Source organism: Sitophilus oryzae, unplaced genomic scaffold (assembly GCF_002938485.1).
Source record: "Sitophilus oryzae breed Bouriz unplaced genomic scaffold, Soryzae_2.0 scaffold_863_pilon_pilon, whole genome shotgun sequence".
Classification (NCBI taxonomy): Eukaryota; Metazoa; Arthropoda; class Insecta; order Coleoptera; family Curculionidae; genus Sitophilus; species Sitophilus oryzae.
The window spans coordinates 539,369-557,150 of record NW_022147487.1 but is presented as its reverse complement, the minus strand read 5'-3'; the positions used below and the strand labels follow the sequence as shown (position 1 = coordinate 557,150).

General features: G+C 30.2%; 1 protein-coding gene across 1 annotated transcript in view; it reads right to left on the bottom strand.

Annotated features, from left to right (window-relative positions):
• LOC115890335 (ATP-binding cassette sub-family G member 1) overlaps positions 1 to 8,989 on the bottom strand; it is a 51,640-nt gene extending 42,651 nt beyond the window's left edge. Inside the window, exon 1 of the mRNA XM_030910528.1 lies at positions 8,551 to 8,989. Coding sequence (XP_030766388.1) covers positions 8,551 to 8,830 — 280 coding nt within the window. The 5' untranslated portion in view covers positions 8,831 to 8,989. The remainder of the gene's footprint in view (positions 1 to 8,550) is intronic.
• Positions 8,990 to 17,782: the final 8,793 nt, after the last annotated feature.

Here is a 17,782-nt window from a genome sequence, read left to right as displayed (position 1 = left end):
GTTTTCCAAAAATCAACTTTTTACGTCAAGCGCTTTAAGCAGGATCGTGATTAATCAATGACCAGATTTTTCGAAACACCCTGTATACATTTTTAAAAAAATCTTAAAATATGTAAAAGAAACAAAATAAAATATACGTGTTTAAGCGTTTTTTCGGAAAGTTGGCCGTTTTATAAATAAAAAATATTGTAATATTTGAGGGGTGGTTTCACCCTCTTGGAACTGGAAATTCGTGGTTTGAGCAGGAACTTAAGGATTTTATATATTAGCATAGATTTATATTGTTTTTTATTATTTTATTGCATTTTATTTTTCGTATTCAATGTTTTACCTCACGTCATTGTTAAGTTCGAAACCTTATCAATATTGTAACGATGAATAGATTAAATATTTAAAAAAAAACAGAGCCGTACTTGAAATTAGTTTAAAGAAATTGTGTTCAAATGTTAAACAAAAATTCAGTGTGGCATATCATTATACTCAGAAGACCGAGTTTTTTCAAAATCTGAAATAAAAAATGCAGGTCCGTATTTAAAAAAAATAAGTTGGCCTCTGTATCTCACAAATTATCAGCTAATTTGAAAATCTAAACATACTATCGGATAGCCCTAATAAAATGACTATGAGAATGTGCAATTAGTTTTTTGATTTTCTAAAAAGTAACGACAGGAAAAAATAAAATTGATTTTCAATTTTTTTTTCGATTATATGGTAGATATTATTATGTATGTTAACTCTAGGTATAGTCTGTAAAACGAATAACTTTGAATTTGACAGTTCCCGCGGGCTTTTCTAGTGTTAATTTTATTAGGTTAGCAACTTGCGGCCATGCTGACGCAATGCCGTCTCTAATAGAACAGCCTCAGAGCGAGATTTATGACGTCACGCTAGTTAGATACTACGGATTAATAAATATGTTGTAGAATACATGGAAAACATTATTATTCCTCGAATTTTTGGTGTGTATTTTAAAAATGATATAGTCTACATGAAATATACATAATATACAGTTAATAAATACAATATATATACCTATTTATAGTAATAAATACTTTGGCAGATAAACTATGAACCATACAAATGCAGCAAATGTTTTACAATATGGCTGAAATCGTACTCCAAATCGTCAATGTAGATAGTTTTTGTGTTAAGAATAATAATTTAAAAAAATGTGTGGTCATCATTTGACAAGTTTATATTAGTTTATTAATTGCAGTAAACATTATACTATATAAATAAATTTTGTGAATGCAAATAATAATACATCACTATTAGTAGATATTGAATGTTTTTTGTTAAATTAGATCGATTTTCAAACCCCAAAATTTAAAATATACTTTACATTTTACCCATTATCTTATGTACTACCTATTCATTATTTGTATATTGTAAAACATTTGCTGCATTTGTATGGTTCATAGTTTATTTGCCAAAGTATTTATTACAATAAATAGGTATATATTATATTGTATTTATTAACTGTGTATTATGTATATTTCATGTAAACTATATCACTTTTAAAATACAAACCAAAAATACGAGGAATAATTATGTTTTCCGTGTATTCTACAACATATTTATTAGTCCGTAGTATCTAACTAGCGTGACGTCATAAATCTCGCTCCGTGGCTGTTCTATTAGAGACGGCATTGGTCTAATATTTAGAAATGTCAAAAGCTGATGACATTTTACTTTTGTCAATTATGACATTTCGTGTTGATTTTTGCAAGAAGCGGAAGAACTGTCACTTGTTTTATTATTTTCCTTTTCTATTTCACGAAAGTAAAAAGAGTTACCTATCTGATTCGTTCAGGCACTCAATTTAAAGAATATCAGTAACTTTTTTGATAGAGGGATTTTATATTTGCCATGTTGGTAAAAAATAACGGTCAAAATTCAAAGTTATTCATTTTATAGACTATATACGAGTAATGCTACTTAGTACTTCTAGTGACCTTACACAGTAATTAGAGTATTTTTTTTTAAACTAGCTCAAGGAAGGCGTACACTTAAACCTAAACGATAAGAACCAATATGTTCGAGGTTTTAAAACAAAGAATTTACAATTTTGTCGTGTATTTACAAAAACGTCAACCTTTGTACCTCGATTATTTTTTATCACTGTTCAATATCCAAAAATCCTACTTAACTCAATTATCTATACAAGGTACTTTTCATTAGAACAATTATTACACAGTACAAATTAAAAAAAATGGATTTTATTTCATTTAAACTTGGCGGAGTTTGTTCCAAAGATCAATGGTTGGGATTTGTAATTATATTGATAAAATAAGGACAATGAATTCTAAATGAGTCAGTCATTATCAGAGAAGGATTAATGAAGTTTATTTAAAAAATATATAGATAAATATAAATTTGATCAAGATTATGATATTTTTTTAAAAAGTTTATTATTTTGAGTATTTTTAGACGATACATCATGAGGATGTGGTGTCAAAGTGCCAAAAAAAATTTCATAAAGATAAAAAATATTTCAAGTTTGTAAATTTGTACGAACAGTGTGTCCCAATATTCCGTGTAGCAAAAACCTAAAATTTCAAATATGCGCCGAAAATTTTGAGAACAGGAAATGATTCACTAGAGATATACTACAGGGTGGGGCACCTCATTCGCCTCGGTTGATTACACGAAAACGGAAAGATGTAGAAACAAAATATTTTATAGGTATATGTGCGGACGTAATGTGCACAATTTAAAATTATTTTAAAATGTACAGGGTGTTTCAGAACTAAGATCCATACCAAAGTTATATTTTTTCTTATGGAACACACACCCTGTATTTTAATTCATTTGTGGATTCTTGGGCACAAAAAAAGGTATTTATTATAATGGTTAAATATGTTTAAAATTTTTGGTTTTTAAGATATTTAAAGATATTTAAATTTGCTTGCTACAATAGAATAGATTATTAACACCCTGTACATTACTTTTCAGAATTAGTTCTTGTGCTTAGTTTAAAGGTAGAGAAATAAACTTTACAAAAAAATGTTATTCCTTCCTTAAATGTATACAGGGGTATCAAAAATTGCTGGTGTATTTTAAATATTTATTTTACATAAAAACTTTGTTATTTCAAATGCAACACTATGTATTTTTTAAAAGTTACTATAAGTGCTACATATTTTAATGGTAAAAAAGTGTTGACAGATTCATCAGGGACGTGCATGTGGGCTATCACTGGAATATTTAAATAAAAAAACATGTGCGCCACTGAGTTTTTCTTTTGATATCAAAACTGTGTAGGCCGTTTAATGCCAATTAAAAGTTATCTTTTGATATTTTGTCAGAATTAATAAAATCCAAAAGTACATTGTAGTTCTATGTCTACAGGGTTGTTCACCACATACGACACGGAGTATTGTAGCTAAATGATTAGATTTTTACAAATTGTAAGTTTTGGGTTCGTTGAAGGACTATTAGAGCTACAATTTAAAAATATTTTTACAAGATACAGAGTGTACCAAATAAATCAAAAATATCAAAGTTGTATTTTTTTAAATGGAACACCCTGTATATTATTACATTTTTAGTTTCTACGATTAAAATAAAGGTAAATTTGATTAAAGTTTATTACACTTAAACCTTACCGTTCTTGAAATATTTTCAATTTTGTGAAATTGCAGTCAAAATTTTAAGGCTTCATTTCTCCAAAGGTAACAAAGTTTTTAATACTAAATATTTACTGAAGTTTATTTATTGATCAGTTATTGTGTTGCAATTATAAAAATTATACTACTTTATACAGAGGGCCTAAAATTTTATTTTAATTAATTGCTAGCGTTAAACGGCAATAACTTGTTTAATTTAAATGGAACGCCCTGTATATTTTAGGAAAATCAGATGCATAATTTAATTGTCTATCAAATTGTATTATACCACTTTCTACCCATCCTTTCAAGTTTTCGTAGAAAATGCATTTTCTTATAATTTAGACCTCATTTATCAATATACCCATGGAATATTGACATTTTAGATTGTTTTTAAAGCAAAAAATGTTCAAAATGTACAGGCTTTTTTTACGTTTTTAGCAAAATGATAATATTACTAGCCCATTTGTATGCAAAAAAAACTATTTAAATCTTTATAAAAGAATATACCATTAATTAAATATACCACCATTATTTCCGCCCAAATACTAATTAATTACATACTTAATTATGTTCGTTAATAAAATAATAAATAATATATTCTAAATAAATGTGGATTTGGAATCAGAAATCAATATAATAATAAGTTATAAAAATGGATGTCTCTGTTGTTATAAATAAGCATTTGTCAAAAAATGAAATATCATTTTTAAAGCGTTACTTTTTACCACACTGTCTAATACACATAAAAAATTAAGTTTTTTAGTATTTGGACCAATTATTATTAATCAACGCAAACAGTCAATTAATGTAGTTTGAATACTGGAATCATATTAATTGGTCCTCTATAACAAATATTTAAACAGTTTTTTTTTATTTTTTAATGAAATAAACAAACTATATCGACAATATTAGTATCTGTACTCTTTAAAAATTTGGTACATCTTTAAAAATAATCTAAAATGTCAGTATTCCATGGGTATATTGATAAATGAATTTAAAATTACAAGAAAATGCATTTTCTACCGAAACTTGAAGCGATAGGTAAAAAATTGTGTAATACAATTTGATAGATAATTAAATTGTGCATCTGAGTCTCATAAAATATAAAGGGTGTTATATTTAAATTAAACAAATTATTGCCGTTTAAAGCTAGTAATTATTTAAAATAAAATTTTAGACACTCTGTATAAGGTAGTATAATTTTTATAATAAAATTTTGACTGCAATTTAACAAAATTGAAAATATTTCAAGAACGGTAAGGTTTAAGTGTAATAAACCTTAATCAAATTTACCTTTATTTTAATCGTAGAAACTAAAAATGTAATAATATACAGGGTATTCCGTTTAAAAAAATACAACTTTGATATTTTTTATTTATTTGGGACACTCTGTATCTTGTAAAAATATTTTTAAATTGTAGCTCTAACAGTCCTTCAATGAACACAAAACTTACAATTTGTAAAAATCTAATCGTTTAGCTACAATACTCCGTGTCGTATGTGGTGAACAACCCTGTATATTGGGACACCCTGTATTTTTTTAAAGGAACATACCGTAGATCACTTTTTCCTTTCTACAAAGGATGTAAATGACATACAAACATTTTTTTTCTTTAATCCATTCACTAATAATTTTGTTATAAATATGTAATAGTGATGTGGTAATATAAATATTTGTAATTTGATTTTAACTAAGAGGAAAATCAGATTTTACTTTTAAAGGCTGACCTACAAACATACAAATTTTGTTTCTTGGTAAATATCTAAAACCAGTTCTTATGCATGACATTGACTGTGTTGAAGTTTGAACAACAAATTAAGGTATAGCAAGGAAGTATATGTATCTATACGAGACGAATCAGTGTATTTCAAATAACATAGCCATTTTTAATACCTACAGGGTGTCTCAATAAACCGTGGACATAGAACTACTACGTATTATAAAAATAAGTAAAAAAGTTCGTATAAATGTATGTCCTAAAATGCTTACAATGCTTTTTTATCTTTTAAATGATTTTTCAAAATGCCTTTATTATTTGAAGTAGTTGAAGTTGTTGGCATTTTGAAAAAGCAATCAAAAGATAAAAAACGCTGCTAAGACTATCAAAATGTTGATCTAATAACAATTTGACGTTTATACTATTACGTCAAAAGCAACTTTTTTCCAAAGCCTACCATGACTTCACTGAATCATCGTTTCTTGTTCACTATTATTAATATCTTAATTATTAGATATTAATACATTTGATATTATGATATTCTGGTATATCGTCGATTTTAAAATAAACTAACTGTTTCTATCTTATTTATAGGTTAGAATGGGCATAATCAAGAGGGCTTAGACAAGGAAAGAGAGGGGACAGGTAACACGGCAGCTGAAAGTGAAGCAAGTTGTCACCACGCGAAATTCTCCAATGGCGTAGCATCAGAAATTAGCTTGTACCTAGACGGTATAAAATATTTATTAAAACGTAAACTAATATATCTTTCATTTTTGGGTAATGCATATACAATTTTGTATTTTATAGTGTCATCTTTATAATATTAGAATATTTCAGTCGATAATGCAAAATTTATTTAACAGTAACAGTGGACTGATTATCAAGACAATTATTTATTTATTAACGTGTGTATACGTATAATTAAATAAAAATAATGTAAATATATATGTTTTAAATGTGTATATACATATTACCGTATGATCGAAAAAAACGGCGTCTTGTTTGTTTGGAAATGACAGTTTCACAAATTAATATTAAAATTACATTATTCATTGAATCCGTAATGCTAGAGTGTGAAGGGGATTGGGCTAGATTCATTATTATACCGTATGATCGAAAAAAAGCGATGGCCAGTTGGCTTTGTAAATTACGATCGTAAACATTCCACATATAATTCTACATATAAAATGACAAAAACTATACAAAACGAGATCGAAAAAGACGGCGTCAGCGATGGCTATTAGAAATGAAGATTGCTGTCATTTTATATGTAAAATTATATGGGGGAATGTTGTCGATCGTCATTTACAAAGCCAACTGGACGTCGTTTTTTTTTCGATCATACGGTATAAATAATGAATCTAGCCAATTCCCCTTCACAGTTGCGTACGGATTCAATGAATAATGTAATTTTTAATATTTGTTACCTTCAATCATAAGAATATTCTAATTTTCCACAAAAAAAAAACAATTCTAGAAGCTTTTTGTATTATTTTATTTATTTTTAAATTTTTATTAATTACTTACTGAAACTGTTATTATACACCTAAATTAGCAATTTTTTTGAAAGAATATTTAAAAAAATATAGTAACAAGTAGCCCACCACAAGTTTGTCCACCCCCAGCAAATCTTGGCAGGTAAATTTAAGTTTTATATGACAACTATACATATACATTTTTTATCACTAGAATTTTTCATTTTTTTTATAGTTTACAATTATTTTACTATTTGATAACAATACTTTATACATTTTTTTACGTGGAAAATATGTAAAAAAATGTTTATTGCAGAAATTGTATTTCTCTAATTATAATTCCCTACGCCGCTGGAGAAATCCATGCTCAGTAGCGTTATTTATAGTTTCAAACATTAATTATAATACAGAATATTGAAAATACTACTTGGAATTATTAAAAATAGTTTTGTTAGGATGTGATATAAGACATATTAAAACCATTTTACATATTTTTACTGCTGTAATGGAAAAAAATTACATTTTATGATCACATAACAAAAGTTGTGGGTCGATTTTTACCTGTGAAATGTAATTCCAGCCACTTTTTTCTCGCTTCGGCCTTTGCAGCCATACGCTGAACATTTCACCATACTAAACAACACAGTTTATAAATTTAAAACAAAACAGTATTCACAAAAAGCATAAAAATTCGCTTGGTGTCACCTCGAAATCTTGTCACCAAAGTATGGCCGCCGATCAAATTTTGGCCTCAAAAATTTTTCACTGAAGAATACGCGTGTTAGCTGTCCCCTCTCTTTCCTTGTCTAAGCAAGAGGGCTACTGATACCGTGTTGTAAAAATAAGGTAATTAAGGGCTTATTTTTTGGTATTTATTATAATTTTGCTAATACCTTCGGTTTGAAAGAAGATATCAAAGTGCGGTTTTCACTGACTTTTTAAGCTTTTACTACTCTTTACTATCAGCTAAAATTACATATACTATTGCATTTTTTTTTTTTTTAACGGGCAATGTTTGTTAAATTGTAAGACAACGCCCCCTAGCGTCTACGTTCAAAAGCTTATTATTATTGTTTATATGATACAATATAGAGTAAGAAACGCTCTTTTAAACGAGCCCTCGCTTGTTGAATTCCGATCATCCAGTCCAGAGTTATTAATATTCAAATAAAAAGAGATCTAACCTTCCCCCACCACTTTATTTTGGTAGATAGGGGAAAATGGCTCTAACAAAAAAAAATTCAAAATTTACTGAAGATTATGAAGCTATTACTTATAGTACACCTTATCTAGGCAAAATTGTGTAAAAACTCCATTTTCTTATTTTTTGTTGCAGTTGCGCCCCCTAGCGGTAGCTCTACAAACTTGGAAATTATTTCCAGCAATTTCCCATAGCCTCTTTAGTATACGTATTTTTTTCCGCAGCTGCTACGGCTAATACTTTCCGAGATATAGCCGAGGGCTATTCTTAGTGGGACACCCTGTACACACGTCTATTATAAACCATTGACGTTCTGTCAAAATACTACAATTACTTAATGAGGTAAAACCAGAAAGTTTAAACATTCTGTATATGATTTTTTTTGTTTCTTTTTAATTTTCCCAGCTTATTTTTCAGAATTCTTTTCAGGAAATGAATCTGCTACGAAGGTATAGATATTATTTTCTATTACTGACTGTTTATTCTTATTGAGTTTTATTTCGTTTATTAGAATTGTTATTATTGTTGTTGTTGTTATTTACTTTTTCTTTGCAGTATTCCTCCTTCAGTTGCTGTAAAACTGATATCCTCGAACCTGATGTCAATCGGCGCGTCAGAAGGTTGCATATTGAACACAGTACCATTCGAAATAGCACCATCCTTCACCTCCAAGCATCTCTCGGTTTCTTCTCTGCTACCGTTACATATAACTAGCGCATCACCGGTAGTACTTTCACTAACTTTAACAACACTACTCTTATCAAGAACCGAACTAGAGTCCTCTCCTGGTACTTTACAGGCTTCGTGAAGCAAGGTTTCCATTTTTACTAGTACTTTTCAGTCAGAAAATATATTTAAAATGTGTTTTTTCGTTGTCATTCGTAGCTAAAAACCGTTGTGTATATGCGGGTAAAATTCACACGGTACTGTGCGTATCGGTCGGGTACCGACAGTACTGCAAGCATCTATCTTTGTATTCGCCGATTTATATAGAGTGGTACCGCGCTTGGACTCTGATACGATACATCAAGTTCAGATTACCCCGTTGTGTGGAGGTTTGTCGGTATCAGTACCACTAGTAAGGGAGCCTAAGATACTAAAGGAAGATTTACTCCTGCGTCATGGGGAGAAAATAAAAATTTGTCAAGTGCGAGTTGGACTCGCGCACAAAGGGTTCCGTACCGTTCATTATCTATACAACATTAGACACTGTATTATTATAAACTTTTTTTCCGATTTAACTGAAATTCTGAATACGCGTATAAGTAATTTAAAAAAAATGAAGAAACACATTACTAAAAGTTGTATTAATCAATAATAAATATGTAAAAATTAAGAAAAACGATTAAAAAAAGTCGCCTTGACTAGGATTCGAACGTGCCTTAATACGGCTAGAACGTCATAGCAGCGTAAAGTCCTAACGATTTAACCACGCGGCCACCTAAGACTTGAAAGATTCTATGTAAAGTTCTTAAGGCGCGTTCTCACGACTCAAGTTTGGTTGAACAACTTTAGTTGATCAACAAAAATTGAATAAAGACTAGATCAAGTAAAGTTCACATATGCAGCAGAAATTGATAGTCCCGGTTCAGTTTGAAAATGGCGTCGATACAACGCAAAGCGTTTTCTCTTGCATCTTTGTTTTTATAGTCACTGATGCGATAGTTCCAGAGGCACTCATGTCTTTGATATAGTTCAAAAAACTTCATAATCAAATTTTCTGACCATTTAACACTCATTGTTAACACTATTTTTTATTTTCAATAATATTTCTTGCCAAAAACTACCAAAACCGTGGCTAGTTGATTGACTGCCTAGTTCACACGTTTCAAGTCTTGTTTCAACTTGAAAGCAATTCGGGACTTGAACGACAAAAGTTTGAATGGATCATTGATTTTGGACTGGTATGTTTTGCTTCTAGACCGACGATATTCTAAATATATGGTTATGTATATCATATTTTTTAAATTTAATTCATTATTTCTAAATCCGTTTGGGTAATATTCAATTCCATTTTCAAAATTTCAAACAATAAAGGGTGCTATCTCCAGAAGTATATTTTTATTTCTTATTTCTGCAAGACGAATATCTGCTATCTCCCTATTGTGTCTGAAAAAAATTATGTAACACGAAATATTGAGTTTTATTGTTCCCCAGCAAATAAATTATCATATTAACGCATGAAAATAGTTCCTATATGTGGACATATTTTTTTGTACCGTTTTTTTGCTCTCCTGTAAAATTAGAAATAATGGAGTTAGGAGTTTATCACATTTCACGGACGAATGATGTGTGTCTGATGGAGCTGATGGCTCCATCAGACACAAAAAATGATGGAGCTGATGGCTCCATCAGACACACATCTTTTCTTTTCTGATGGAGCTTGTACAGGCTTTCAAAAAATTTTAACAGGACACTGTCTCCTCTAGGAACACCTCAGTAAATTTAAGCTTAGAAAAAACGGCGAATGCAGATTCTGTGGGGAAAATGGGGAAACACCAGAACATCTCATGACTGAGTGCGCCGAGACGACAACCATTCATGACCTAAACTTTGGTACGACTGATATCGGAGTTGGAAAAACTATAACGGTCTCAAATACTGACTTTTGTCAAAGCCCTGAGAATATATGGTGAATTACAACTCAAGAAAGGGGGGCACAATAGGTCCCCCAGTGATTAAACCCCTTCTATACAGGGTGAGTTTTCTACGATGTTCTCTGTGGGTATCTCGGAAACTACTGGAGATAGATGGTCGGTTAAATGGGGAAAGAATTGCAGTTTTGTGGGATCATAAATATGCGCCTTTCAGATTTTTGAAAAAGTTCATGGCTTACTAGATATTTCGAAAAAAATACTTTGGCTATATTAAAAATGGTTCCTAATTCCATTATAATCTGTTTTAGACAAAAAGTTTTCAGATAAAAGTTGTAGATAATCACATCCTTAATGAGATCGTGTTCTCCGTTTTTTTCTAAAGTCTGTCATTTTTGACATATGACACAAACGTATGTTTTTTTAAATGGAAACTATAGGTAGCCATGATTTCATAAAAAGCGATTTTTTTTAAGCTTTTCAGCGATATAAGCTTTAATATGTTTTTTTTTCGAAAAATTAGTCAGTTATACCTAGCCAATTTTTATCTGAATTTTTTTTGTCTAAAATAGATTATAATGGAATTAGGGATCGTTTTTAAAATAGCCGAAATTTTTTTTTTTCGAAATATCTAGTAAGCCATGAACTTTTTCAAAATTCTGAAAGGCACATATTTATCTCCCTTCAAAACAGCTTTCCCCATTTAACCGAGTCTCTATCTCCAGTAGTTTTGGAGATACCCATAGAGAACATGGTCGAAAACTCACCCTGTATATTCTACATTCTACAATGATGTATCGCACTTACTCAAGAATCGAATATCACAGAACCAAAACATTTGGACTTGGACTCTAATTTTTTTATAAAGTTTTTTTAAAGGTTTTTTGTTGATTGAAGTCAAATATTATTTTATTTGTCTGTGTTGTCGTAAAACTAAAAAAAGGGTCTGTTATTCTTTAACTTTCATGATGAAATTGACACTGGGTGACACGTTTTTTTAAGTGAAAGAAAATTATTGCAAAAAAAACATCAGAAAAAATATAGCCCCAATTTTCTGGTAGGTTAAAATTAAATAAAACACATGATAAACGTTATCTGAAATATTTGCATACAAGAACATCATTTTGTCGTTAAATATAGTTTTTAATCGATTTAAAATAACAAAGCAATTAATTGCATGTCAAAGCAAACAGCGACAATCGCAAATTTATTGTAATTATTATTAGTATTTTAATTATTTAATTCCTTCTCTGTAGCCTATCAAAGGAGTTTAATGATATGTTCGTGTTTAAATTTATATTCTTTGTTTATAAATAACATAATTATATTTTCTTTGTTTTTTTAATAACTTTTAAAATAATATAACAACTATAACATTGTTTTCAAAATATACGCTTAGTAATTTTTTACCATACCAACAGGTATGGTAGGCTATTAAGATCGGCAAAAAAAACGTTTTTTTAGTTTAACGTTTTCATAAATGACCTAAATACAAAATATTTTCATGGTGTCTGTCTGTCTGTCTGTCTGTCTGTCCGTCTGTAACACGATAACTCAAAAACCGCTAAACCGATTTTAAACAAATTTGGCACAAAAATACTGTGGCACCCGAGAATTTGGCCATTAGTTTTTGGTGGGGGTGGGGGGTTGGTAAGGGGGTATGGATGGGGGTTAAACATTTTAAAAAATCGTAACTCCAAAATTACAGTAGCTAGCGAAACGCGGTTTTCAATTTAAGATTAGGAATAATATTTGCTAAAAAAATTGTAATAACATCAAAATCCGTCAAAGTCGCAGTTTTTAAGATATTCCGTGTTTCCGTAGTCCCTTTTTCAAAAATCCGTGTGGAGAACTCCAAACTCCTATCTGACGCGACCCCAGGTGGAGGATAGGGGAAATAACCGCGGACCAAAAATTGCAAAAATTCCTTTACTTTGAAACTAAAAGAACTGTCTACCAACTTTTTTTTAACATATTTTAGTATGGGCACCAATTTTTTTCCTTTGTTGTTCCTGTCGTGTTACTTTGCCAGTTGGGAACTCTCAGGTTGTTTGTTGTTTTATATATCATTATGCTCTTGCTTTGGCATCTCTGTATATATTGGTATCATAATGTAACAGTATCATTCATTCTCTATTACATAATAAAATATCTCTCAATAATATCTTCAACCTAATAACCAAAATAATTTTATTATTTTTCTCAATTTATTCCGTTTACTTTGCTAATATCATTTGAAATGTTATTTCCGTTATCTATTCAATAGAGCAAAAATTTGACTTCTAATTTGTAATCTTCCTCACAACGCGATATAGTTTGGCAAAAATGTCAAATAAACAAATAAGTAAAGCGTCATGAATTTACTCCAAATCGCTGATAGTCCCCATATAAGGAAATAATAAACAATTTATTGCTTTATTTATAAATTATTCCACACATATTTATATTTTGATATCGTATGCAATAATATTCACTCAAAAGTCGAACAAAATATTTTTAAACTATTTATATTATCGTTTATTTAGGCAATCATATGGGAGTAGGTATTAAAGTTTGCTAAAGAAACGTCTACACCTAAAGCACAAATTACCTATAACAGATGCGAAAGAACACCGAATTACGCGTTCAGGTTTCTGTGACCTTCAGAAAGAGTTCATAGACAATCCGCATCAATGTATAGTTTGGGTTATTATTTGTTTGGGTGAAAATAATCTGCACCAATATGTTATCGAGGCATACAAAAAGGTCCACAGACTTCGAGACATACGAAAAATCAAGTCCATTTAGCGTATGTCGCAATTTTCACACCTTAAAAATTTGTTTTTGATAGCTATAGCAACTGCAGCGACTATGAAAAAAAGCTGTGTGATTTCATAGAAAATAAGGGCACCTGTAATTCATTTGAGAATGTTATAAATCGCTAAAAGAGGTTTCAAATCTCTTGAATTTCTATTAATATTAAATAAATTTTATTAAAAATTGAACTAAAATTGTTAGTATCATTAAAAACAACTCAAATTCAAAAATTGTATCAGTCAATTAAGGTGAATATTAAAGTAAATATAAATACAGCTCATTCTAAGCTCTACTTATCTTTAAGAAAAATTTAAATCATTGTTGCAATTGGGCCTTAATGCCATTTCGAATGAACAATAGTATTAATAATGTACATTATAATAATAATAAAGTTTATATCATAGTGTGTATTAAAAGTACTAACACACTTTTAAATTGATATTATATTAACAACTTTTGTTTTTTAATCCAAAAAAAAGTTACCAATTTTCTCAATCAAAATATTTGTGGTCCTGAAAAGGACGTTCGTTTTCCCATGTTCGTCAAGATAGGTAATGGGTAAACGGTAAAAAAACAGGATAATGAAATTTAAAAAATTACAAAAATTGTTCAAAAGTGCCTCCCTCTTGCATTAAACCAAACGATCATAAAATCCCCTCCTCACATTGGATAACATATCAGGGGTGACAGTGTCAAAGGCATTAAATATTTTCTGCCTTAACTGCTCCAAGTTTTGAATTTCTTCATGGCCGTAAATGTTAGATTTTATGTACCCCCATAAAAAGAAATCATTCACCGAGAAGGCAGGTGAAATTAAACGTCAGTCTAAACAAAACTGTCATTTTTGAAAACTTGTCAAAATTTGGACACACGCTAAATGGACTTGATTTTCCTATGTCTCGAAGTCTGTGGACTTTTCTGTATAATCTCACAGTAATTTAATATATTGCTCGTCATATTATATCAGCTCGTAGGAGATTAGGAAAAAAAAAGATATTTATAGTATAAAAAATTAATTTATTTAACAAAATTTAATTAAAGATGTGACAAAATAGTTACATTTCTATTGGTTCTATCGGACTTTTTTCGACTATATAAATCTTTATTTTTTGTAAACTTTAATGCATAAAATATTTTCAATCTAATAAATAATTTAATGATGTAAATAAGAGGAAATTTCTCACATGGGTGGTCAAATTCTATAGTTTTCATTATATCAAACAGCCTCTGAATGTTTTCTTCAGTGCAAAACTCATCAAAATTTAATATAAATAATTTTTCCAGACAAACTGCAACATTGTTTAAAATCCTAATTCACAGAAATACAAAAACTATAATAATATGGCGTCTAAGTCGCGTTTTATCCTAAATTGGGATAATTATAGTAAAAATATTATTTTTATGATTTAGTTAGAGACATATGCCAGATGGCAGTAAAGGAAAACAAAACAAAAGTATTTAAGTGTGGAGGATGTTTGAAGATCATAATTATTGAAACACTTTAACCAACTCTGTAACTGGTTACCCAAGGCAAAAAAGTTAAACGCAAACAACTTTATTGATAAATGTATTGTTTCTACTTTGAAAAATACTAATTGGCCTTAAAATTAAAGAAGTTTTAAAAAAAATGGAGAAATTGAGAGTTTTGAAAAAATGAGAATAATTTATTCGCAGTCGAAGAAAATTGTTTCCGCGTGTTGTTTAGGATCAAATATTTCAATTTAATGTATTCAAAAAGCAGGAATTGCTATTTTAGGAACGAAACATTTTCTTATTCAACAACATGGCGGCTTTCACTTTGTTGTTTTGGAGATTAAGATAGAGTAGTTCGAGTAGTCGCATACTGGACTAATAAAGTCGCAGTTCAGCCTTAACAGGTAGTATACTAGTCGCAAGATTGCCTAATTTAGTGATCCTAGAGTCTAGCTTGTGCCGCCTCCTATATTCTAAATAATCGAGGGAGTGGATAAAGTATCGGTAATATGTCGATGTATATTTAAATTTAGTTTTATATGTGCCTTTCTTACGTCCCATTTTAATTAAGTTTTTTTTTATAAAAACAAAAACAGCACTGAACTGTCTGACTGAACAGAACAATGAAGTGAAAATTTAAGATTTAAGGTTATGGTTCAATACAGTTGCAAAAAGGTAGTGGCTCGACGTCCTAACAACGTAAGAATAAGGAAATTTAAACAACGTTGGAATTAGTGAAACAGACGACGTTTGCATAACGTTGGAATAGGTCCTGAAAGTGACGTCGGAAAACTCCTTATTGCCCAACATTGTAACTACGTTGTCCGAATCACCTGAAGATCACTTAAGCAAAAAAGTTTACAAGACAACGTTTATTCGACGTCGCAGAAGCTTTTACTTTGTTGTAGTACTAGTTCAACGTCGGCACAACGTTACAACAACGTTTACATTTATGTTAATACCCTAGGTACGCAGCTAACTATTTTTTGTAACTAATCCAACGTTGTGTTTAGTAAACATGTGGTCGCAAGTCGTGAAAATGCTACTTGGGCGTGCTCCTAACTCGTTACCCCGCGCCACGTGGGACCTGGCATTATCATGAATCAGAATAAACTGATTTCTAATGAAAGGAGCAAACGGAACGACAACTTCTTGGAGAACATCCTTAATATACCGGTGGGCATTGAGAGCCCCATTTTCAACAAATTCATGATGGTAAAATTATCAGTACTCTATGTAGGTACAATAGGTTTAGTATTTAGTATTTAGGCCAGTTTACAATGCATAAAATGTCAAAATTAAAGACAATGTCATTCCAAGAAGAAATTTTCATTTAGAAAAGTAAAGTATTTTCGTAACATTGATTATCTCCTATCTCCTATACACACTTCTCTTATTAAACCTGCTGATAATTTCGAGAAATATAATTAATTACAAGTTAATAATAATATAAATAATTTGAGGAATTTCGCGATTGTCACTCGGTGTGTTTATGATCTTACGAGCTAAATTAATTGCTTTAGATTTCATATCAATGAAAAAAACGATGTTTAACATTGAAACAGCTGTTCTGTTCGTGCGGTCTTTACTTTGATGGTACTCTTTCTTGGTAACTTTAATTTCATCAGACACGCTGGCTGTTATCAAGCTGTAATGTTTTTCTTGGATTTTTCCAATATTTATATTTTAATATACTTGGTTGATTTGGACTAATATGCAATTATTATATTTAAATCTAGAATGCCACTTTGTCTAAAGAAGAAAACATTCTAACAGTGTGTACTACCTGTACAGGGTGGGTCAAATTCGACGCTTTTAAATGGAAATACCCTTTTCTATAGGAGATAGACGAAAACTAATATCGGTGTCTGGAGCTCAATTTTCATCAAAATCATGATGGTGAAATCCCCACATCAATATCTGTTACCGTTTCGAAGTTACGGGGTGTTTTTCAAAAATGTGCATTTTTAACAAATCGCTGTAACTTTTTTGCTATTGAAAATTTTGTATTTCTATGAAAACATTTCCAAAGCACCTTTTTACGTAGAATTTAATGGTTTAAGTATAATTTTTTTAAAATTAATAATTTAAGAGTTATTAACAGAAAAAGTGATTTTTTATTTGGGACCCCTCTATATTTTTAATTAACTGAAAAGAATTTAAAATTACCTTTCCAATAATATAGCACACTTGATATTTTGTTATAATCCCCTTCGAAATACAGAATTTTTAAAAGTTTGCCACTTTTAACTAGTAGGCTTTGGACACCTTATTAATGATATGCCCTTAATGGAACTCGAAAACATATTTTTCCAGCAAGACGACGCACCGCATCTGAAAGCTGAAGTTAACAAAAAAATTTTGCAGCCAATTTCAAGAATAATTGAATAACTAACCAATATCCCAGCCGTTAGCCGTCGAGGCCGCCTGACTTAGTGCCCATGGATCAAATCCTATGGATATATTTGCGGAAGAATAAAGGTTCCTTATTCTTCCGTATAATCTAGACAAGAATTAGAAATACTTAGCAGTTATTGAGAGGGTATCTTTCACCCCCACTGAGTTAATAAATTCCGCGAGAAATGTTCAAAAACTGCCCCGTCAGTCCATAGCAGAAGACGGTTGGTATGTCGAACACCTGTAGCAAAATCTCATGTCTTGGTTTGCTATTTATTTTTATTGTTATTAGATATAGTTTAAATGTGTTGATGTTGATTAAATATATTTTAAATTGTTATAAAATTCTGCATCTCTCATAGAAAATATTATTTTCGTTTTAATTGATGCTCACAGCTAGAATTTTTTTGCATCGATATGCGGTTTTCACCATCATGTTTTTGACAAAAATTGAGCTCCAGACACCGATATTAGTTTTTGTCTATCTCCTATAGAAAAGGGTGTTTCCATTTAA